Source organism: Macaca fascicularis, chromosome 2, assembly GCF_037993035.2.
Source record: "Macaca fascicularis isolate 582-1 chromosome 2, T2T-MFA8v1.1".
Lineage (NCBI taxonomy): Eukaryota > Metazoa > Chordata > Mammalia > Primates > Cercopithecidae > Macaca > Macaca fascicularis.
Window position 1 is genome coordinate 32,489,949 of NC_088376.1, and position 24,975 is coordinate 32,514,923.

At 40.0% G+C, this 24,975-nt stretch overlaps 1 protein-coding gene across 6 annotated transcripts in view; it reads left to right on the plus strand.

Moving 5' to 3' along the window:
- Positions 1-4,782: 4,782 nt before the first annotated feature.
- The window catches only part of ANKRD28 (ankyrin repeat domain 28), a 191,803-nt gene continuing 171,610 nt past the window's right edge, over positions 4,783-24,975 (plus strand). For 2 of the 6 annotated variants that reach the window (XM_045385170.2, XM_045385171.2), the window contains exon 1: positions 4,783-5,216. Coding sequence is in view for 2 of the 6 variants with exons in the window: in XM_045385171.2 (XP_045241106.1) it covers positions 5,190-5,216 (27 nt within the window). In the remaining 4 variants the exon portion in view is untranslated. Of the gene's footprint in view, positions 5,217-13,078; positions 13,194-24,975 lie in introns of those variants that run through there. The other 4 variants (XM_045385172.3, XM_045385174.3, XM_074030975.1 and 1 more) reach the window with 4 other exon arrangements.

Below are 24,975 nucleotides of genomic sequence, written 5' to 3' on the forward strand. Positions count from 1 at the left end.
GGTGCTGTGCAAGTGCCCAACAGTAAAAACAGTAGTAGAACAGTAAATAAAATTTGGTGTGGCAGCCTAGCTCACAGCAAATACCCTGGTGGTCACATCTGTATAATCTTTCCTTCTATCATTTTGGACGTGCATTTTGAATGGAGACTGTCATCAGCTCCAAGACCTTGCAGTAGTGATTGGCTGAGGCATGAGTACCTGAGTCTAGTCCAACCAATTAGTCATTTCTTCAGATGTATCAGGAATATTGACTCTTTTCTTTTTATCACTGCAGAGTACTTAAAGTGTGTCAGTGGAGCTACTGGCTGTAATAATAAAGAAAGAGACGTGTGGAAAACAAGAGAGAAAATTTGATTGATTACTGGCAACAAATTAAGTTCCTGGCCCCATTGGCTTCAATGATATGGTTTTTATTTTTTTGGTGCTAAGAATTTCCCTAATATGTAAATAGTTCATTGTAAGCAGGAATAGCCTTATAATGAAGATTTTTTAAAAATTAGAATTTGAACATGAACCTTGTTTTGGCTCAACTGCAGTTTTTTTTGTTTTGTTTTGTTTTTTGTTTTTTGAGACAGAGTCTCATATGTCACACAGGCTGGAGTGCAGTGGCACGATCTCAGCTCACTGCAGCCTCCGCCTCCCAGGTTCAAGCAATTCTCGTGCCTCAGGCTCCTGAGTAGCTGGGATTACAGGCATGTGCCACCACACCCAGTTCATTTTTGTATTTTTAGTAGAGATAGGGTTTCACCATGTTGGCCAGGTTGGTCTCAAAACTCCTGGCCTCAAGTTATCTGCCCACCTTGGCCTCCCAAAGTGCTGGAATCACAGGCATGAGCTACTGCACCTGGTTGTATAGACTTTTTTTCCTATTTTTTTCAGCAGCTATGAAAATGTACAAGGGGTGTTCAAAAAGTTCATGGAAAATGCGTATTATGAAAAAATATGCATGGATTTTAATTATTCCTTTTTTTTTTTTTCCCCCTTTTTGAGACAGAGTCTTGCTCCATTGCCCAGATTGGAGTGCAGTGATGCCATCTTGGCTCACTGCAACTTCTGCCTCCAGGCTCAAGTGATTCTTGTGCCTCAGCCACCCAAATTATTGGTATTACAGGCACGTGCCACCACACCTGGCTAATTTTTGTATTTTTAGTAGAAACAGGCTTTGGCCACATTGGCCAGGCTGTTCTCAAACTCCCAGGCTCAAGTGATCCACCTGTCTTGGCCTTCCAAAGTGCTGGGATTACAGCCATGAGTCACTGCGTCTTGCTGGATTTCAATTTTTTTCCACCAACATAAACTTAATATTAACTTGTTATAATGTATCTGAACAGGATACAGTTTGCAGCACTAAGAAGGATAAGACATCAGTTTGAAAAGAGCCCCTATCAGAACAACATGAATCTGTTAACAAATTGAGGCAAGAACGAACATCAAATTAATGGTGAAGCTTGGGTGGAAGAATGGGGAAATCACTGATGCTTTATGAATAGTTTTTGGGGACAATGCCCACCCCCCCAAAAAAATAAGCAGTTTACAAATGGATAACTAATTTGAAGAAGGGACAAGACAATGTCAAACATAAAGCCCACAGTGGCAGACCACATCAATTTGTGAGGAAAATATCTTGTTTGTACCCTAATTGAAGAAGAGCCAACACCACAGACATCTCAATTGGTTCAGCTTACATAATTCTGACTGAAAAATTAAAGTTCACCAAACTTTCAACTAAATGGGTACCCAAACCATTGGGCCCCAATCAGTTTCAGGCAAGAGAAAGGCTTTCAACAGAAATTTTAAATGAGTAGGGAGGGTCGAGACCCTAAAACACTCCTACACTCCTTCAAATAATTTTAACAGATGAAACATGGCCCTACCATTATGATCCTGAAGACAAAGCACAATCAAAGCAATGGCTACCAAGAGGTGGAAGGGTCCAGCCAAAGCAAAAGCAGATCAGTCAAGAACAAAGGTCATGGCAACAGTCTTTTGGGATGTTCAACACATTTTGCTTGACTTTATAGCAGGACAATGAACAATAACATCTGCTTATTATGAAAGTGTTTTTGAGAAAGTTAGACAAAGCTTTAGCAGGAAAATGCTCGACAAAGCTTCACTAAAGAGTCCTTCTCCAACATAATGCTGCTCCTGCTCATTCCTCTCATCAAATAAGGGCAATTTTGTTGGGATTTTGATGGAAAACCGTTAGGCATCCACCTCATACTCCTAATTTGGCTCCTTCTGACTTATTTTTGTTTCCTAATCTTAACAATTCTTTAAAAGGCATGCATTTTTCTTCTGTTATTAATATTACATTATTAATATAAAAAAGACTGCATTGACATGATTAAATTCCCAGGACCCTCAGTTCTTTAAGGATGAACTAAATGGTTGGTATCATTGCTTATCATCTTGAACTTGACAAATCTTATGTTGAGAAATAAAGTTTACATTTTAATTTTAACCCTTCTTTTTCCCACAAACTTTTTGAAGTACCCTGTAGTTGCTGTCATAATAATATAGTGTAATGGTCCTTCAGAGTTTTCCACAGCCTTTAATATCATTATCTTATCTGACGGTGTAAGATGAGTACACCAGGAAATGTTAAGCTTAGTTTTTTACGAATGTTGAAACTGAGACACAAGAGAAGTTAAACGGTGTTCATGGTGCAGAAGGGTGAGAACCCAGCGACGTGTGAAGCATCATCTATAAGGAGAGCTCCATACCTACTATAACGCAGATGGTGCATCATAAAACATTTTCATTGATTACTGTTAATTAGAAAATTTCAAAAGAGCCCTTCTAAGTTTCATTAGCTTCAATCACAAAATCTATTAAAATGCATATTCAGTCCATAAATTCATACTCTCAAACACTTACATTCTCCCAAAAAATCATCTTTGCCATGTTCCTAATCAGGTTCTCATTGTGTTTTTAAATTCTAGAACTTTAACCTAGAGAAGAGATTATTTGGGGGAAAGAGGAGGGATATATTAATTCCTGGCTCAACATCCATAGTGCTTAACAGGCTTACTCATAAATGAGGGTAAATCCTAACACTCCTAGACTAAGATAGAACTCGATTGGATATGGCACATGGGTAATTATTCACAAAGCTAATTTGTAGTCACAAAGTACTCTAGTAATATTATCACAACACCTTTGTTTTGGAGAACTCAAATGCTTTCACGACATTAACTCATTCATCCTCAATGAACTGATAAGGAGGGGTTGGGTGACAAATGGTATCTCTATTTTATCTGCTGGAGTTGAAATAAAGGGGAAAGGAGCTACTGAAGAGAATGCAAAGCAAGAGCAGTTTGATTTCCTTTTTAGCCTCATTATGATGGTTAGATCACAGTTATAAGAATTCCTCCATTTTAAGTAGAAAATATCACGACGAGGGACACAATTTTAGGCAAGAAATTGTTTCAATGGAACCATGGCATGGATATGTCAAAGAAAATTGGAAGAGTCGTACTATCAGTTAACCAGGTGTGTTTTTGATCTTGCACTCTATTTTCATTTTTTTTTTTTTTTTTTTTTTTTTTTGCGTGGCTAAAGCTAAGTTTTTTGTTGTAAGTGCAGCATTACAATAATCTGATAGTCCTGATGAAGATCTCCATTTCTCTAGGCTGCCATTAGGCTCGAATCGATTTTCTAAATAAAGTCCATCCCAAGAGACACAACTGATGTAGGGGGTAGAAGGGACTTTTAAAAACCGAGCCTGACGTCACACGTTTGTGTTTTAACCATCTGCACCTTGTATAAACCAGAGGCTGGAGCCGCCCGGGAGGACAGACCCAGGCGCACAACAATCTTCTCCCACACGAGCCTGGAATGGCAACAGCGTGCGGCTGCCTAAGAAAGAAAAGCCGTTTCAGAGCTGCGGGGTGGCGTGGGGGTGTGTGTGGCAGGGTGAGGGAGTCATTCCTCTTCTCCTCCATCCAAGGATGCTATTTATTAGAAATCCTGCACATTTTTTTTTTTTTTTTTTATGTTTAAGAAAATTGATTTCTGTCGAGTGGGAGGCAAAATCCTTCAGATGCGAAAGAAGGGGGTGGAGGCAGCAAGCCTGGCTGGGGAGCTTTCAAGGGAAAACCACATAGCTTAGCTTCAGATTGGGACTGCGGGTAGAAAAAGGATTGGGCGTCCACAACCTGTTCGGCTGCGAAGACGACGCCCTTCCGTCCAGAGTGCCAGCATCACCCCCGCCCCTCACCCGGTCTCGGTCTGTAGCCCCCGTGGAGTACAGCAGCGCCCCCCATTCCGTGACCACCTCTCATCCCATTCCTTGGCTCCCCACCCTCTCCAAACCCAGGGGCGCATTCTCACGCTTCCTCCACGTGCAAGTCCAGCTCACCCATCGCCACTCGCCGCAGCCCCCAGGTGCCCACCCCTTCCAGCCCTTCCGGTCCCTCACCCAGCTCCTTAGTCTTGCCCTGGCAGAGGGAGGCGTCCGCGCTCCACCTCCACGTGCGAGTCCGGGGCCGTTCCCCACCTCCCGCCGCCACCTCCGCCCCGGGCTCCGCCCACCACGCCTGAGGCGCGCGCCTGGGAGCCGGGACACCTGGCCGCCCTCCCCCGTCCCGCGCCCCTGCAGACTCCCCCGCCCCGCCCGCGCCGCGGCTCCGCGCCCACCCTTGCGGCTTCCTCCGCCCGCCCCTCCCTCCTCAGGAGGCGGGGGGCACCAGCAAGCGCGGCGGCGTGGCCAATGGGCGCTCGGCTTACTCTGGCCTCTCCCCCGCGCGGCCGCCAATCGCGGCGGGCGGTGGTGGTAATATTGTGGAGTTTGGATGCCGCCGCTGCCGCGGGCTGGAACGGCGCGGCCGCGGGGGCTGCCAGGGTATTTCGGGAAGGGGGCGTGAGGAGGCGGCGGCGGCAGCGGCGGGTAGGGCTGCTCGGGGAGGCAGCAGAGGGAAGGAGAAAGAAAGGAAGGAAGAGGGCGGGGAGTCCTCAGAGGAGGAGGCGGGACCGGCCGAGCTTCTCACCTCTCGGCGGCGGCGGCGGCGGCGGCGGCGGCGGGCGGCCGGGGAGGCGGTGCCGCCCCCTGCCCGCGGTCTTCTCAGCGCAGTCGGCCGCCGACCCGCTGGTCCCGGGCAGCGGCCAAGGCTACTAGGGCGGGAGCGGTGGGCCGGGCGGCGGCGGCGGAGGCGGCGGCGGAGGCTGGAGTGGGCGCGGAGGCGACCGCCATGGCGTTCCTCAAACTCCGCGACCAGGTAGGTGAGGGGCTGCAGGGCGGGATCGCGCCGTCCGGGAAGGAAAGGAAGCAGGGCGGACCGGCGGGGTGGGCCGCCTGGGCGCCCGCTCGGCGGGGTGGTTGCGAGGGAAACGGGGGTCCTGCCCCGGGGACCGGCGCGAGGCGGCGGGCCGGGGTCCGCGGGCGACCCGCCTGTCAGAGCCGCCGGGGCCGGGGTGAAGCCCACGTGCCGCCGGGGGTCTAGCCGCTGCAGCAAGAGGGGCGGGTTCCACGCTCAGCGCCCTCGCGTCGGGCGAGCTGCTGGGCAAGCGCTTCCTCTTTCCTGCCAGGTGAGGCTCGGGCCTAACAGGTGGCTTCCCGCTGCCGGGCGGGAGCGGTGCTGGCGGCCGTGACCCAGGGTCACGACCTTGTTCTGTTTGCTTGGCTGAGTAGTGCGAGGGACTCTCTCTCCGGGTTAAAGGCAATTGATTCCGCTTAGCCACTAGTTACTCAATTCAAGTTTCCAGACTTGTTTTCGTTTGACATTTTGTGCACCATCTTGTTACTTTTCTTGACTTAGGAAGAGCTGGTCAAAGAATACCTGTGCCAAAAAGACTTGTAACTCTCTGGAACTAAAAAACTACTTTGTATCCAGTAACGAAATCGCAACTGTATCTGAATGATTGGTACACCTAAACGTTTGGAAAGATGGGTAATAAGGCTTTTGAAAGATCCGGACGCTGCCAAACATTTTTACCCTCTTTTAAGGAAAAGGAAAATTAATGTGTGACATTTACACATTGATTTGTCACAGCACACTTACTAGTGTTGAGAACTTATTTTTGCCATTTGTTTTTCTGAACGGAAGATGTTGAACAGATTTGAAGGGAAAATAACTTGCATGTTTTGGGAAACTATTTTGAAAGTGAGCACCCCGTTTGCAAAAACCCTGGGGAAGAACCTGAGACGTATTTTTTATATTACTTAGTAAATATTGCACCTTCCATTCTGAATCTAAGTAATATCAAGAATTCTCATTTCGTAAGTGAATTTTATTTTATGTTTAGGCTGATCGCTGACCTTATGTATTATTTGGTATCGGAATGGTCTTGCCTGGTGTTAACATCAGGGTACGATACTTTGAAAAACTCTACAGTTTAGTCAATGCAGTTTATACCTTGTATTTCAAATTATACAACTGTTCTGTCCTATAAGACAGCCACTAGCCACATGTAGCAATTTAATTAAAATTAAACCAAGTTCCTTAGTTTTGCTAGCCACATTTTAAGTGCTCAGTAGCCACATGTAGCTATTGGCTATTGTATTGAATAGGACAGACATAGAACATTTATCTCATTTCAGATAGTTCTACTGGACAGCAGTGTTAAGAGAATAGCAGGTAAAGCACAGTTACAGCAGAAACCATTTCTGCTAATTCCAGTACAGGCCGTGCATCTTACACTGTTAACAGTGTGAAACTCGAGGTCTGGGTTTTCCAGTACCGCACTTTGTGCATCCATTGTTAGTGGTTGAAGTAATGACTGATCGATGTTTTCCTTTGTTTCTAGTCCTGCATTTTTGAAAAAGTTGTTGTTGTGATTTAGATTACTGTGTGCATTAGAAATTTGGTGAACTTTTAGGAGAGCCTCATATTTGATTCACCATCGGGTTTTAACAGAAACAGGATTGTGTTAAGCAAAGGTGCAACTGGATTTTATTTTGGAATTGCAATTGTAAGAAAATTGTGATGCCATTCCAGTCTTATGTATATCCATTAATATTCAGTGGTAATATTGAGCTTTAAAATGCCACTTGTGGACAGACATGGTGGCTCACACCTGTAATCCCAACACTTTGGGAAGCCGAGGCGGGCGGATCACTTGAGGTCAGGAGTTCAAGACCAGCCTGGCCAACATGGTGAAACCTCGTTTCTCTTGAAAATACAAAAATTAGTCGGGTGTAGTGGCGCACACCTGTAATCCCAGCTACTCTGGAGGCTGCAGCAGGAAAATCGATTGAACCCAGGAGACGGAGGTTGCAGTGAGCAGAGGTTGTGCCACTGCACTCCAGCCTGGGTGACAGAGCGAGACTCCGTCCCCCCAAAAAATAAAAAAAGTTACCTGTAAGCTTAATGGTTTGGGGAGAAAGAACATTGAGGTTTACCTCTAAACTACTAAGTAATTGGCTCATCTGGTCGCTCTTTTGGAAGACTTTGAGAAATAAGTTTGGTTTTGCCTAATTTAAAGGGAATAGCTGTTTTTAGAGGTCATCTTATATGTTGATGTTTTATTAGCCATTGGAAATGATGGTAAAAATGAAATGGAAAGCAAATACTCTTATACTTTCCCATCTACAGGAAAAGCAGGTCAGCTAGATTATTTTGTTTGGAGTAATGGAGAAGATACAGATAAGGACATACAGACTTCTAAAGCTGGATGGTACTTGCCATAGCTTTTAGCGCAAAAGCCTTATATACACTTGACATAGGAAGTAGTAGAATGTGCTTTTCTAGGTCTATTTCGCTATTCACCTCGTATTTTATTTTCTTCTGGCTTTGTAAAATACAGTTTAATACATATAAGCTACAAATGCAAAAGGGTTGTTTTTCTTTGTGCATTTAAGCATCAGGAGGGTTCTAGATGGTTAAAACATAAAATCAGTAAGTAAAACAATTTGTTCTTATAAAGCCGATCAATTTGAATAAGATAATTTTCTCTCATTTTGTGCCACCACCTAATTATGGGGATAGGAAGTTATTACTGCATTACTTTTCTGACTATGAGTAGATGAAAATGATTTTTAATTGTAAACCGAAAATAATTTGTTTTCTGTTTATAGGAATGGACACATTTTTTCCTTGAATTTCACTTTAGTTCGAATAAATTTGTGACAATTGCAGGGTTTTTTTCTTTTTTTTTTTTGAGACGGAGTCTGGCTCTGTCACCCAGGCTGGAGTGCAGTGGCGCGATCTCGGCTCACTGCAAGCTCCGCCTCCCGGGTTTACGCCATTCTCCTGTCTCAGCCTCCCGAGTAGCTGGGACTACAGGCGCCCGCCACCTCGCCCGGCTAGTTTTTTGTATTTTTTAGTAGAGACGGGGTTTCACCGTGTTAGCCAGGATGGTCTCGATCTCCTGACCTCGTGATCCGCCCGTCTCGGCCTCCCAAAGTGCTGGGATTACAGGCTTGAGCCACCGCGCCCGGCCTGCAGGGTTTTTTTCTGACAGATATCAGTGTTACAGTTTTTATTCTTGCAGTTGGTTTGTTAAAATGTAACCATCCATTATTACATTTTAATTTACCATCAGTACAGCCTAATAAGAAGGGTAGAAGGTCATTGTTTAGGGATCACAGACTCACAGCCAGTAAGCTAAACGGTAATTGACATTGGGCTTCAGTGTTTAGAAGACAATAGGGAGTAGTGGACATCATGGCAAATAGGAACAAGTATGTTAGTGCTGCCTAGCTCCAAGCCATTGTTGCAGTGCTGGTGTGCCTAGCATTTTTATAACTCCATTTTTTTTTTTTTTTTTTTTTTGGGGGGGGAAGCCAGAAATCCAGATTGCTAGACAAAACCTCTCTCCACAGGTATTTGTAAACGTTGACAAGTCGATAGCTACTATTGACAACAATTAATGCTTTGGTTTTAAAAAGGGACTAGTAAGGAGCCAGTTTATAACTGCTGGTTTAGATCGGTTTGAAAAAACAACACTACAAAATAAGATTCCCATTAAATACAGTTTTCTTCTAGATAAAACAGCCAGCGTGCTCAAAACACGCCTTAAAAATAGAAATAAAGCTTACATGTCATAAAGTTCACCCTCTTAATCAAGGGTACAGTTGAGTGGTTTTTAGTATATTCACCAAACGGTGCGACCATTATCGCCATCCAATTCCAGAATATTTTTATCATTGCCAAAAAGAAAACCCATACCCATTAGCTGTTACTCTCCATTTTCCCCTTCTCCCAGCCCTGGCAGCCACTAATCTACTTTCTGTCTCTGAATGTGCCTATTCTGGATATCTCAGATAAATGGAATCATACAGTATGTGGCCTTTTGTGTCTCATTCACTTAGCATATTTTTAAGGTTCGTCCATGTTGTAGCATGAATCTGTTAGTCATAAACTTCTGTATCATGTTTAGGAAGCCTAAAAAAAGTTCCTGTATGCAGGTTATCTCACTGCCTTCCGTAGTATGCATATGTGTAATCTGGGATAGTATTTATTTCTGTTTTTGGAATTTGTTTTATGAACTTTGTTTGCAGCAGTACTAAAGGGTAATAGCTTTTACATGTGGATCATTTGTGTGTAGGAGCCATCTTTGTGTGCTCCCTTACGGGTTTATGGTGAGGATTGATATGTTTAAGATGTTGGGGTTTTGTTGTTTGTTTTTTTAAACAGGGTTGACATATATCAGTGAGAAAGGTGTTGGATGGATGTGAGTAACTTAACCACTATTTTGGATAGTTAATAAGTTCTTATTTGATGAAGTACACACTAAGAGTGGAGCATTGTTTGATCTTTGAGGGAAAAAAACCACAAAAAAATGATGGTTCTTGGGAAATCTTATTATAGGGTATACAGAATGCGTGAAATACCTGAAGAAGAACACTGATGCCCAGATATTCAGGTACTGTATGTAGCAGGTGTCTTCTTGTTTTGTTTTTTTTTTTGTTGTTGTTGTTGTTTTTGAAACAGAGTCTCGCTCTGTCACCAGGCTGGAGTGCAGTGGTGCAATCTTGGCTCACTGCAACCTCCGCCTCCCTGGTTCAAGCAGTTCTGCCTCAGCCTCCCTAGTAGCTGGGACTACAGGCGCCCATCACCACACCCAGCTAATTTTTGTATTTTTGGTAGATACGGGTTTCACTGTGTTGGCCAGGATGGTCTCAGTCTCGTGACCTCATGATCCGCCTGCCTCGGCCTCCCAAAATGCTGGGATTACAGGCATGAGCCACCACGCCTGGCGTGTCTTCCTGTTTTGTGCTGGAGATGACGGGACACAAAGGTGAAGAAGGTACTGTCTCTACTCTTACAGATCTTAGAAGAGAGAGAAAAAAAACACACATAGATGTAGGGTAAGTGAGGTACATCACATGAAGAGGCTTATAGAGGCTGAAGGAAAACATATAGAGCATACTATTTGAAAGTGTAACATACAGTTCAAAAACAAGTTCTGTGTTTCCTCACTTTTTGGATACCTTTTGCGATACAAAATAGAACCTGGTGAGCTCCATAAGAGGTACAGATAACATGTTTCAGAATTCAAAAGGATCAGATAATCTGATTGTAAGTAGAGGGAAACCCTCATGGCAGGGGAGGTATTTTAGGTTCACCAGAAGTATTTGTTGAAAGTAAGCAGTTGTCAGTGGAAGCAACAAGAGGGAACTGTGAAGGCAAGCTAGGAAGGATGGTTGGGATAATGAGGAGATAGTCTTGACTGGGGTGTGTAGTTGGAAAAGATAGAAGATAAATTAGCTAAGTTAACAGTGACTACATTAAGTACTTTGAATCCCAGGCTGAGAAGTTTGGACTTCATTGGTAAGTGATGGGTCGTTTGAGCTGGGCCGCCTTAAAATAGGGCGTGTGAAGGTTTTGGCAAGAATGTGCAGGTATGTATTTTACTCAAAAGGATTCATAACTTTATTAGATCCTCAGAGAGGTCCGTGATCACTGAAAGTTAGATAACCATCACAAGTTTTGGAAGAATAGATTACAAAAGGCAGACAAACAGGGACACACAAGACCAGTTAGGTAGCTACTGCTGTAAATCAGAACATATATAAAATATTTTAGTACAGATCAAGAACATTAAGTACTAAGCAAAAGTTTGAATGAGAGTGAGTATATCTTAAAATATTTCTCATAGCTATATTAATGACCTGTTTGTATCTACAATTGAGAGTGTCTTGGATTTGTATGATAATTGGTAATTTTTTGGTTACATAGTTCCACTAGGGTAAATTCAACTTATGAAAATGCAATTAAACATTGATTATGGGGCCGGTCGTGGTGGCTCACGCCTATAATCCCGGCACTTTGGGAGGCCGAGGTGGGCAGATCACAATGTCAGGAGATCGAGACCATCCTGGCTAACACCATGAAACCCCCATCTCTATTAAAAACACAAAAAATTAGCCAGGCGTGATGGCGGGCGCCTGTAGTCCCAGCTACTTGGGAGGCTGAGGCAGGAGAATGGCATGAACCTGGGAGGCGGAGCATGCAGTGAGCCTAGATCGCACCACTGGGCTCCAGCCTGGGCGACAAAGCGAGACTCCATCTCGAAAAAAAAAAAGAAAAAAAGAAACAAAAACATTGATTATGGTGGTTAAAGAGCAGATAACCCAAATAGTTAGATTTGGGATGCATTAAGTTTTTCAGCATTTTGTCTTATTTCATTTTTAATTTTCTGGTCTAATGTAAAATTTATATTCAGTGAATGTACCCATTCTGGGCTGGAGTGAGATGCCCATGGAAAATACCCGGTACCTGGAGGTTCAGGCTTAGGTCTTTTGTTTTGAATAATGCATCCTATGGGCAGTTCACATCATATCAAATCAGTCACAAAGTTATACCTTAAATTTAAAGCCAAAATTAATGAAATTACTAGTTAACTTAAAACAGTAATGTTTTAAACTGTTACTGGGATATTGTATACAATGTAAAGTTGAAATGGTTTAATATTTTAAATATCTTAGGTTTAATTTCCATTCCCATCCCTCATCCCCAATTCTTAGTTACACTATTAAATGATTCATCCACCCTCCTTATGCGATACCGATTTTAAAAAAAGTTACCAGTATTCTTCTATGTGTATGCTGATTGGCTTACATAGTAGAGTCTGGATAGAACTATTACGCCTATTAACTTTTGTGAAAAGCCTACTTTTGCCTAGTTAATTTAAGTTGACATTCTTATTGGTAAGGGTTTACTCATCTGGATTTATCTATTTATAAATTTAAAGGTATGTATTTTCTATTCCTCAGGATTTAAGGCCAAAGATAATATTAAAACATCTAGCACAAGACAGTTAAAATACTTTAAAAAGGCAATTGAGTAGAGAAATACTTGTTTCAGAAGCTTAGAATAAGAGTGGGTACAGAGAAGCATTACATTTATTTCCTGTTACCAAAAATACTAAAGAAATACAGGTTTTATAATAAGCATAAATCAGTATAGAGAGGCAGCCTTTTCTCTTTAACAATTTCCGTGTTAAAAAGTTTGATCTTTTTTATATTTTAACCAGCATTATTGAGATGTAATTCACACGCAAACTTAAATTGTACAATTCAGTGTTTTTTAATATATTCGCAAAGCTGTGCAAGTACCACCAAAATCAATTTTAGAACATTTTATGACAAAAACAAACCCCTTACCCCTAAAGTATCAACCCCCAAACCTCATTCTTGCCAGCTTCTTGACAACAACTATTCTGCCTCTGTAGACTTTTCCTCTTTTACTTAGTGTGTTTTCAGGGTTCATCTACTTTGTAGCAAGTATTGGCATTTATTTTTAATTCCTGAATAATATTCCATTGTATGGATATACCACATTTTCTTTATCTACTCATCAGTTAATGGACATTTGTGTTTACATTTTTTGGTTATTATGAATAATGCTGATACAAACATTTGTGTACAAGATTTTATGTAGACATAAGTTGTCATTTCTCTGGGATATAGGAATGGAATCATTGGGTAATATGGTAACTGTATTTAGCCTTTTGAGGAACTGCTGTTCTGTTTTCTAGAGTGACTGCACCATTTTACATTCCCAGCAGTGTATGAGCATTCCAGTTTCTCCACATCCTCAATACTACTCATTATTGTCTGTCTTAAATTATAGCCATCCTAGTGTGTCTGAAGTTGTATCTCTTTTTATTTTATTTTTTTTTTTTGACACAGGGTCTCACTTTGTCACTCAGGTTGGAGTGCAGTGGCGTGATCATGGCTCAGTGCAGCTTCAACCTCCTGGGCTCAAGTTATCCTCCTGCCTCAGCCCCCCAAGTAGCTGGGGCTACAGGTACATGCCACTATGCACAGCTAATTTTTTTATTTTGGCAGAGATGGGTTTTTGCCATGTTGCCCAGGCTGGCCTTGAACTTATGAGCTTAAGTGAGGTGCGGCCCTCCACCTCCCCAGCCTCCCAAAGTGCTAGGATTGCAGTGTGAGCCACTGCACCTAGCCATGAAGTAGTATCTTACTGTAGTCTTGATGGCTAATGATGTTGAGCATCTTTTCATGTGCATATTGGCCATTTGTGTGTCCTTTTTGGAGAAGTAGTTATTTGTGATAAGGATATAGGAAAAAAACAAACCCAGTTTCTCTTACCGTAATCTGACTACTAAGAATGCTGTTGTGAGCAAATGTGTCACATTTCAGTTTTCCCCTACATACCAAGGAAGCAACCAGTTCTTCAGCAAATTCTCCAGTGTACACCAGCTAGATGGTCCTCTCATTCAGTTCAGTTCTGACACTGTCTACCTGTAGATATTGTCAAATCCACAAGTGCAGTCCCACAAGACTGCCTCCACTTCAGATGCCAGTTGCAAACCCCAAGTTGTTTTACTTGGGCTTCTGATGACTGGCTATAAATTGGAGTTCCGATGACCCCCTCCTTGGGTTTGATTAATTTGGTGGAGCAGTTCACAGAACTCAGGGAAAATCTTATTTTTGCTTATTTATTCTAAAGGATGTTACAAAAGGATACAGGTGGAAGAAATACATAGGGTGAAGTATGGCAGAAAGAGTAGAAGCTTCCATGCCCTCTCTGGGGATGCCATTGTCCAGGAATCTCTGTGTGTTCAGCCCAGAAGCCCCCTGAACCCAACAGAAGAGAAGACAGAGACAGTAGGGGAAAAGGCCATGTAAAGATGGAGGCAAAGGTTGGAGTCATGCAGTTCTGTGCCAGTGAACTCCAGGAGCATAGATGCTGGAAAAGGCAAGGAAGGACTTTCCCTTAGTGTTCAGAAGGTCACCTTGATTTCAGACTAGTACTCACCACAACTGTGAGAGAATACATTTATGTTTTTTAAGCTACCAAATTTATGGTCATTTGTTAGCCCTAGGGAACTAATACAAGCAAAAGTTTTAGCTCTTACATTTAGGGCTGTTATCCATTTTGATTTGTTTTGTATATGCTATGAGGTAGGATTTCAACTTCTATATATATATATATATATATTTTTTTTTTTTTTTTTTAATTGCATGTAGATACCCAGTTGTCCCAGTGCCATTTGTTGAAAAAACTAATCTTTCCCCCATTGAATTGTCTTGGCATCTGTATCATGAATCAGTTGACTGTAAATGCGAGAGTTTATTTCTGGGCTCTCAGTTCTATTCCATTGGTCTATATGCCTGTCCCTATGCCAGTCCCATGCTGTCTTGATAACTATAGCTTTGTAGTGTACAGAGTCAGAGATCTCTTTCAACCCCGCTTTAACCTCTTACTGGACTTTTCAGCTGAGTCTGGAAACCACATTGACACCAGGCAGATTAACAAGAGAAAAACATACAAATTTAGCACGTTTTCCATATACATGGTGATCTTCACAAGCGATTGAATTCTGAAAAAGTGACCAAAGCAAGATGCTTTTATACTTTTTAGACAAAGAATGATAAATTTGAGAAAAAAAGGATAGAACAAAGAAAATCTGGCTGGGGCAGGCAATTTTCTAGGGGAGTAACTAGGAGATATATTGGGGAGGGGTGTGAAACAGGTAGAAGATAAGGATGGCTCCCTTAAGAATATTTGTTCAGGTCCATTGTAGCTTCCAATTCCAAGTCTCTGGAAGTAAGTGTTATTTTTCTCTCCCTGGTATGGTGAGGGTACCCCTTCTAGAGGAATCTTTATGTCTTGCCATGTGCAGGAAGAGACAGGTTAGCTCCCCTGTCTTTGTAGGAAACTACAATTTCTCCAATGTTTTCAACTCAAAATAATCACTGTACCAGTCTGACTTATATCTTGGGATGACAAACCCTTCACTCCTTCAGTAGTAAGCTTGAAGTTGGGAAGTGCAAGTCTTCCAAGTTTCTTTTTCTTTTTCAAGATTTTGGCTTTTATGAGTCACTTGCCTTCCCATATTTTAGCATCCATGGGTCAATGTCTACCAAAAAGACAGTTGCAATTTCAATAGATACTGCATTGAATCAATAGATCAATTTGGGAAATATTGCCATCTTGATAATAAGTCTTTCCGTGAACATGGGACGCTTTCCATTATTAAGGTTCTTTAATCTTGTCATATCTTACAGTTTCAAGAGTACGAGTTTTAGATTTTGTTAAATTTCTAAGGTTTTTAAATGCTGTTGTGTATGGAATTTTCTTATTTTTAGATTGTTTATTGGTAATGTATAGAAATACAAGTGATTTTATATATTGCTCTTGAATCCTACAACTTTGTTGAACTTTCTTATTAGCACTAATATTTTTTAGTGGCTAGAGATAATTTCCTGTGACTAGAGATAATTTTACTTTTTTCTTTCCAGTCTGGATGCTTTTTATTTCTTGCTTACTTGCCTAGACTAGAACCTCCAGTACAATGTTCAGTAGAAGTGGTGAGAATAGACATCCTTGTCTTGTTCGTGATCTTTCATCATTAAGTATGATGTAGCTGTTGGTTTTTCATAGACGGTTTTTATTAGGTTGAGGAAGTTCCTTCCTATTTCTAGTTGATTGTTAGCTGCTGCTGTTTTTTTTTTTTTTTTTTAATATATAAGGTCTCACTTTGTCACGCAGGCTGTAGTGCAGTGGTGTGACATGGCTTACTTGCAGCCTCGACCTCCTGGGCTCAAGCGATTCTGCCACCTCAGCCTCCTGAGTAGGTGGGACCACAGGCATGCGCCACTATGCCTGGCTAATTTTTAAATTTTTTTGTAGAGATGGGTCTCCCCCTGTTGCCCAGTCTTCAGCTTTTGGGCTCAAGTGGTCCTCCTACCTTGGCTTCCCAAAGCACTGGGATTACAGGCATGAGCCACTGCGTTCAGCCATTGTTAGCTTCTTAAACATGGTATAAGTACTAGCCCCTGTCTTGGGCAATGTAGCTATTTGGGTATAATGAAAGTTTAGGAAAGAAAAATCCCCTGGTTTTAACCAAGATCACATTATTGTCAGAGCTTCTTCATTCTTAAGACTTCCAAATACTGTTTCTTTAATGGTGATTCTCAAATTTGTGGCTCTGGTTTTGAGTTTTCACCTAAGTTTGCAATCCCCCATGATCCAGTCACCTCCCACCAGGTCCCACCTCCAACACTAGGGATTATAACTAGACATGAGATTTAGACAGGGACACAAATCAAAATCATATCACTATTTAAAAAATAACTTACAATGCATTTCTTCGAAATAGCAAATCACCTATTATTAAATGAGTAGATTAACTGTTACGTAACATATACACAATCTTCCAGAACATTTCTAAGGTACATACATTCCATATTACATTTATCCCTCTTGACTGACTTCTCAATTGGGAAATACTCCAACTAGGTTCCCTCTTTGCCCCTACTACAGCATCAAATGAGAATGTCTAAAAGTTCCAGCTCCTTGGCTTTGTCTGTTGATGTTTCTTGATTCCAGACATCTCTATTTGAATCATTCAGGTTCTTACAGACATGCTAGTTTCTAACTACCTGCCTATACCTTGGATTAGGCTGCTTATTAGATCTACTTGACTAATACCACACTTGCTCTTCTATCTGGTTTCAGCTCAACTGCTCACCCGGATGCTGAAGTCTGCTTATACATCCCTTAAAAGCCAGCAGTTGTTAACCTTCATGTATTAGTCCACTCTCACACTGCTATAAATAACTACCTGAGACTGGGTAATTTACAAAGAAAAGAGGTTTAATTGACTCACAGTTCCACAGGCTTAGTAAGAAGTATGACTCAAGAAACTTAGAATCACAGTGGAGGGCGAAGGGGAAGCAAGCACATCTTAATATGGCGGAGCAGGAGGTGGGGGGATGTGCCACACACTTTAAACCATCGCATCTCGTGAAAACTCGCTCACTATCAAGGGAACAGCAAGGGGGAAATCCGCCCCAACAATCCAATAGCCTCTCACTAGTCCCCTCCTCTGACATGTGGAGATTACAATTTGAGATGAGATTTGGGTGGGGACACAGAGCCAAACCATATCATTCCACACCTCACCACTCCCAAATCGCGTGTCCTTTTCACATTTCAAAACCAATCATACCTTTCCAATAGTCCCCCAAAATCTTAACTCGTTCCAGCATTAACTCAGAAGTTTCCTGAGGCTTCGCTATGCTTCCTGTACAACCTGCAAAACTATGAGCCAATTAAACCTCTTTTCTTTATAAATTACCCGGTTTTACGTATTTCTTTATAGCAGTCTGAGAACCGACTAATACAAATAGAGTCCCTTAATAAAACAAATTCTCATTCAGTTAATCTTTTATTATAAAACTGAATTTCTGTATATCATCTTCACTTATATTTAAGTGCAGTGACTGTTTAACTATTACAGATTATCAATACAGAGATTATTTTCCATGTCTCAGTGTATTGGTTTTAGAACCTCCTATGTTTTAACTAATAAAATATTGCTTTTAATGTCACTAATCAACCTGTTCGTATTTTTGTCTCCTTAATAACAATATTCTACCTTATAAGCCTTCCAGATCCATTATAAAATCACATGAACCCTTTACCTGCTCACTTTCTTGTTTCCTTACCTCCTTGGAGCCTTAGTTTTGAAATTGAGATTTTTTTTTTTTTCCTCTGACCACAACTTCTTTCATTGTCGTTTCTCCCACTTCTTTACCTACAGTGCATCTGAACTCTGCTGTATTGGAACCTACTTCATCTAATCTGTTTGGTTCCCTTTGGCCACAAACTGACCTCTTGAGAAGTCTTGACCTTGTGATTTGAGCAGTATTATTTATAATAGTGTTTTCTGAAGTAGGTACAGTTTTTACTACCGGTGTATTTTTTGAGATTTTGTTTGGGTGACCAGTCTACTTTAATTACTAGATATTGATTGATACTTCTTTGCTTACAGTCCAGAATCAGTCCAGACCGGGTGTTGTAGGCGTGATTATCCCATGCCTGCATTATTCTGGGCTATTTGAGGGTCTCCCAGCTCACTTCATATCAACTGTTATGGAGTTTTATTCTTCATTTTGTTCTCTTCAACACCCATCCCCTTTTTCTTCAACTATCACCTACCCTACCCAGCTTTCATTTCTGCATTTCCACCTCAACCTCCCTTCCTTTAGCCCTTTTGGCCCAACTTTTTAATCCTTAACTCCTAATTTACACACACTTTCAGTCTTCTCCTTTTCATCTCCATCTTCTGCCTCTTGCAACTTGCCAACATTGCTTTTGTATTGATACCCTTGCTTATTATAAATTGTTTTATTTCTACACTTTGATTTCTGCCTCTTTTTTTTTTCTTTCTCATTTTTGGCTCAAACTATCTTACTGTACTCTTAATTCTATCTTTATCTGAAATTTAGATGTATTGTTTATCTCTTATTTGTATTCATTTTTTACCCATTGCTTTCTTATTGATACCTTTCCTTATTGTAAATTGTTTTATTTCTACACTTAAATTTCTGCCTCTCTCTCTTTATTTTTTTTTTTTTTCTTATTTTTGGCTAAAACTATTCTTCTGTACTATTCAAAATTGAGGTGTATTGTTTATCTCTTATTTTTCTTTTTTTTTTTTTTTTTGGCACTTCTCCCCCTGCCACTACATATTGTTATATATTGGTGTCTGGATGGATGCTATTAAGATTCTGATGCTCAGATGGGGCAAAACCAGATGATAGAGTTTGGATGTGTGTTCTTGCCCATATTTCATGTTGACATGTAATCTTTAGTGTTGGGGTTGGGGTCTGTGAGAGGTGATTGGATCATGGGGGCAGATTTCTCATGAATGGTTCAGCACCATCCCCTTGATGATATCCCTGTGATAGTGAGTTCTCGTGAGATGTAGTTGTTTAAAAGTGTGTGGCACCTCCCTGCTTGATCTCTCTTGCTCCTACTTTCACCATGTGATGTGCCTGCTACCTCTTTGCCTTCCACGGTGATTGAAAGCTTCTTGAGGCCTCCCAGAAAGCAGATGCCACTATGATTCCTGTATAGCCTGCAAAAGTGTGAGCCAATTAAACCTCTTTTCTTATAAATTACCCAGTCTTGGGTATTTCTTTATAGCAAGGCAAGAACAGTCTAATATACCAGATAAGCAACACTCATTACATAATTTAGCCTTAACAAGGCTTGTTTCTGTCCGGGTGTGCTATATATAACAGTATAATTTTTAAAAATCTTGTTTTCTTCAGTATAAAGCAGTAAATCAAAGTTGTTTGAGTTGAATTTCTTTGGTTTGTGAAAATATTTATTCCCATCAGCATATGTCAAGTTTAAATATTAATATGTGTAATATTCCAAAAAAAGTATTTATCTTTTGAAAAATTTTTGTTTTGAAATTTTGTGGGTACACAGTAGGTGTATATATTTATGGGTTACAGAAGCTATTTTGATACAGGCATGCGGTGCATATACTGACCACATCAGTGTAAATGGGGTATCCATCACCTCAAGCATTTGTGCTTTGTGTTACAGATGACCCAATTATGCTCTTTTAGTTACTTAAAAATGTTCATTTAAATTATTTTTGACTATAGTCACCCTGATGTGCTGCCAAGTGCTAGGTCATATTCTATTTTTTTGTACCCATTAACCCTCCCCCACCATCCCCCAGCTACCCTTCCCAGCCTCTGATAACCATCCTTCTACTGTCTGTCTCCATGAGTTCAATTGTTTTAATTTTTAGCTTCCACAAGTAAGTGAGAACATGCAAACTTTGTCTTTTTGTGCCTGGCTTGTTTCACTGAACATAATTACCTTCAGTTCCACGTTGTTGCAAATGACAGACTGTGATTCTTTTTTATAGCTGAATAGTATGTGTGTATGGACCATATATTCTTTATTTGTCTGTTAATGGACATTTAAGTTGCTTCCAAATCTTGATTATTGTGAATAATAACCGAAGTTTTTATATATAATATGCATATTATCTATAAATTATAAATTATAAAAAATATAAAAATTATTAAATATATAAATTATATGTTAGATATAAAAATTATACACAATATATAACATGCATATAAATTATGTCTATATAATAACATGGGAGTGCAGATACTCTTCGATACACTGATTTCCTTTCTTTGGGTTATACCAAGCAGTGGGATTGCTGGATCATACGGCAGCGCTATTTTTAGTTTTTTGAGGAGTCACCGAACTGTTCTCCCTAGTGGTTGTACTAGTTTGCATTCCCACCAACAGTGTACAAGGGTTCCCTTTTCTCCACATCCTCTCCAGCATTTATTATTGTCTGACGTTTGGCTAAAAGCCGTTTTAACCGGGGTGAAATGATTGTAGTTTTGATTTGCATTTCTCTGATGCTCAGTGATAATGAGCTCCTTTTCATATACCTGTTTGCCATTTACATGTTTTCTTTTGAGAAATGCCTATTCAGATCTTTTACTCATTTTTTTTTATTGGGTTATTTGGTTTTTTTCTGTACATTTGTTTGAGCTCCTTATATTCTCTGGTTATTAATCCCTTGTCAGAGAGGTAGTTTGCAAATATTTTCTCCTATTCTGTGGGTTGTCTTTTCACTTTGTTGATTATTTCCTTTGCTGTGCAGAAGCTTTTTAACTTGATGTGACCCCATTTGTCCGTATTTGCTTTGATTGCCTGTGCATGTGGGATATTAGCCAAGAAATCTTTGTCCAGTCAGTGTCCTGAAGAGTGTCCCAGATGTTTTCTTTCAGTAGTTTCACGGTTTGAGGTCTTAGATTTAAGTCTTTAAGCCATTTTGATTTGATTTTTGCATATAGCAGGAGGTAAGGGTCTTCATTCTTTTTTTTTTTTTTTTTCTTTTTTTGAGACCCAGTCTTGCTCTGTTGCCCAGACTGGAGTGCAGTGGCGCGATCTCGGCTTACTGCAACCTCTGCCTCCCAGGTTCAAGCAATTCTTTCTCAGCCTCCTGAGTAGCTGGGATTACAGGTGCGCACCACCACGCCTGGCTAATTTTTGTATTTGTAGTAGAGACGGTGTTTTGCCAATTTTGCCCAGGCTTATCTCGAACTCCTGATGTCAAATGATCCACCTGCCTCGGCCTCCCAAAGTGCCGGGATTACAGGCGTGAGCCACCACACCAGGCCAGGAGTCTTCATTCTTTTGCATGTAGATATCCAGTTTTCCCAGCACCATTTTTTGAAGAGACTACCCTTTCCCTAATGTGTGTTCTTGGCAGATTTGTCAAAAATGAGTTCATCGTAGGTATGTGGATTTATCCCTGGGTTCTCTATTGTGTTCCACTGATCTGTGTGTCTTTTTATGCTAATACCATGCTGTTTTGGTTAGGATAGTTCTGTAGCATAATTTGAAGTCAGGTGGTGTGATTCCTCCAGTTTGTTCTTTTTGCTTAGGATAGATTTGGCTATTCTGAGTCTTTTGTGGTTCCATATAAATGTTAGGATTGTTTTTTTCTATTTCTGTGAAGAATGTCATTGCTATTTTGTCATTGGCACTGCATTAAATCTGTAGATTGCTGTTGGCAGTGTGAACATTTTAATGATATTGATTCTTCCAATCCATGAACATGGAGTATCTTTCCATTTTTTTGTGTGTCTTCATCAATTTTTTGCATCAGTGTTTTATAATTTTCATCGTAGAGGTCTTTCACTTCTTTGGTTAATTCTTAGGTATTTTATTTATAGCTCTTATAAGTGGAATTACTTTCTTGATTTCTTTTTCAGATTTTTTGCTGTTAGCATATAGAAGTGCTACTGAATATTGTATGTTGATTTTTGTATCTTGCAACTTTACTGAATTTATCAGTTCTAGTAGTTTTTTTTGTGTGTGTGGAGTCTTTAGATTTTTTCAAATAAAAGATCATATCGTCTGCAAACAAGAATAATTTGACTTCTTCCTTTCCAGTTTGGATGCTTTTTATTTCTTTCTCTTGTCTGATTTCTCTGGGACTTCCAGTACTATGTTGAATAACATAGTGACAGTGGACATCCTAGTTGTGGTCCAGATCTTTGAGGGCAGACTTTCCGTTTTTCACCATTGACTGTGATACTATCTATGGGTCTCTGGTATATGGCTTTCATTATGTTGAGGTGTGTTTCTTCTGTATCTGGTTTCGTGAGATTTTTTTTATTATGAAGAGATGTTGAATTTTGTCGAATGCTTTGTCAGCATCAGTTGACATGATTATATGGTTTTTGCCTTCATTTTGCTGATGCGATGTATCATATTTATTGACTGCATGTGTTGAACCATCCTCGCATCCCTCGGGGGATAAATCCCGCTTGGTCATGATGAATGATTTTTTTTTTTAGTATGTTGTTGAATTCTGTTTGCTAGTATTTTGTTGAAGATTTTTGAGTCAATATTACTCAGTGATAATGGCCTATTGTTTTCCTTTTGTTTTTTAAATATGTCTTTGTCTGGTTCACGTATCATTTTATTATTTACCCTGCAGATGGAAATTTGACCCCCTCTTCAGGTAACCTTCTGTCTGAGCCACATTGATTCTGAAATGTGATTTGTTTATAGTTTTCATTGGTTTGGTGTTCTTGTGTGCTGAATCAACAAGTCAGAAAATCTTCCCTTTTACCCACTTTAGTTCTCTCCAGCTGCAATTTAGTTGTTTTCTGTTATGTTTTCTACAGCTAAGATCTTGAACAGCTGATCAACCTTTCAAGTTGTATTAAAAGAGCTGGTGATTGGTTAGATCAGTGTTTTTTTTTTTTTAACAGTTTATTGAGGTATAATTTATATACAGTAAAATTAATAAAATGTCTTAAGAGTGCAATTTGTTTTTAGAAAATTTAAAGAATTTTGCACCCATCATTACAAATCAGTTTTAGAGTATTTTCATCACCCCAGAAAGATACGTTGTACCTACTTTGCAGTTACTCCTAGTCCCACCTCCGGCTCCAGGCCACCACTGAGTAATAGTTTTATTTTATAAACTTTTATGAACATTTTATATAAGTGGAGTCATATCATATGTAATCTTTTTTGTCTTTTAAAAATTAGGTATAAATGTTGTTGAGGTTCATTCATGTTGTAACATGTATTAATTGGTTCTTCATTGCTGAATAGTACTCCATTGTATGGATATATCACATATTGTTTATCCATTCATAAGTTAATGGAAATTTGAATTGTTTCCCATTTTTGGCAACTATGAATAATACTGCTATGAATATTCACATATGTGTCTGTGTATAGACATGTTTTAACTTCTCTTGCAAAGATTGTTTTTTTCTGTTTTTTTTTTTTTTTTTTTTTTTTTTCTGAGACAGAGTTTTGTTCTTGTTGTCCAGGCTAGAGTGCAGTGGTGCAGTCCCGGCGCACTGCAACCTCTACCTCCCGGGTTTAAGTAGTTCTCCTGCCTCAGCCTCCCAAGTAGCTGGGTTTACAGGCATGTGCCACCACGCCTGAGTAATTTTTTTGTATTTTTAGTAGAGGTGGGCTTTCACCGTGTTGGCCAGGCTGGTCTCGAACTCCTGAACTCAGGTGGTCTGCCCACCTCGGCCTCCCAAAGTGCTGGGATGATAGGTGTGAGCCACCACGCCTGGCCACAAAGATTCTTGAGTAGAATTGCTAAGTCATATGGTAAGCTTATGTTTAATGTTTTAAGAATAGCCAATTTGTATGATTCCTATTGTTTGCTGCTGGATTTGGTATGCTGATACTTTGTTAGGATTAAAAAAAATCTCTACTCATGTGATATCTTCGTCTGACTTTGGTATTAAGGTAATGTTAGCCTCATAGAGGGAATTAGAAAGTGTTTTCTATTGAAGTATCTAGATGAGTTTGTGAAGGATTAGTATTATTTCTTTAGTGTTTGGTAAAATTCACCAATGAAACTCTGTGGGCCAAGGCTTTTCTTTGTGGGAAGATTTTAATTACTAATTTCTTTAGCCGATAGAGTTCTATTTATATTTTCTATATCCTCTTCAGAGTCAGTAATTTGTGTCTTAGAATTTATTTTTTTCTAAGTTGTTTACATTTGTTTGTATACAGTTGTTCATAATGTTCCCTTAAAATTCTTTTAATTCCTCTGAGTTCAGTAGTGATACCCTTTCATTCCTGATTTTGGTAATTAGTGTCTTCATTTTTTTTTTTTTTTTTTCTGGTTACCTTAATTAAAGGTTTGTCAGTTTTATTTGTCTTTTTAAAGAACCAAATTTTGGTTTTCACTTTCTTTACTTTTTCTTTTTTCTGTTTTATTGATTCTCCCTCTAATATTGATCAGTTTTTCCCCTGCTACTTGTGTTGGGTTTGGTTTTCTCCTCTTTTTCTAATTTCTTAAGGTTGAAGCTCACTTGAGAATTTTTTTTTTAACATTGCTGTGCCCAGCTATAATTTTCCCTCTAAACACTGCATTATCTGTATCCTGTAAGTTTTGATGTGTTTTGTTTACATTTTCATTCTGCTCTGAATATATTTCCTTTGTGATTTTTCTCTCTAGTCCATTGGTTATTTACAGGTGTCTTGTTTAATTTTCAAACATGTTTGGATTTCTGAAATTTCTTTTTATCATTGATTTCTAATTTACTTACGCTGTGATTGAAAAACATTTTTTGTATCAGTTCAGTTCTTTTAAATTTGAGACTTGTTTTATGACCTAGCATGTGATCTATTTTGGAGATTGTTTTATATGTGATTGAGAATAAGTTATACTGCTGTTGGGTAGAGTCTTCTATAGATGTCAGTTAGGTCAGATTTATAGTGGTGTTCA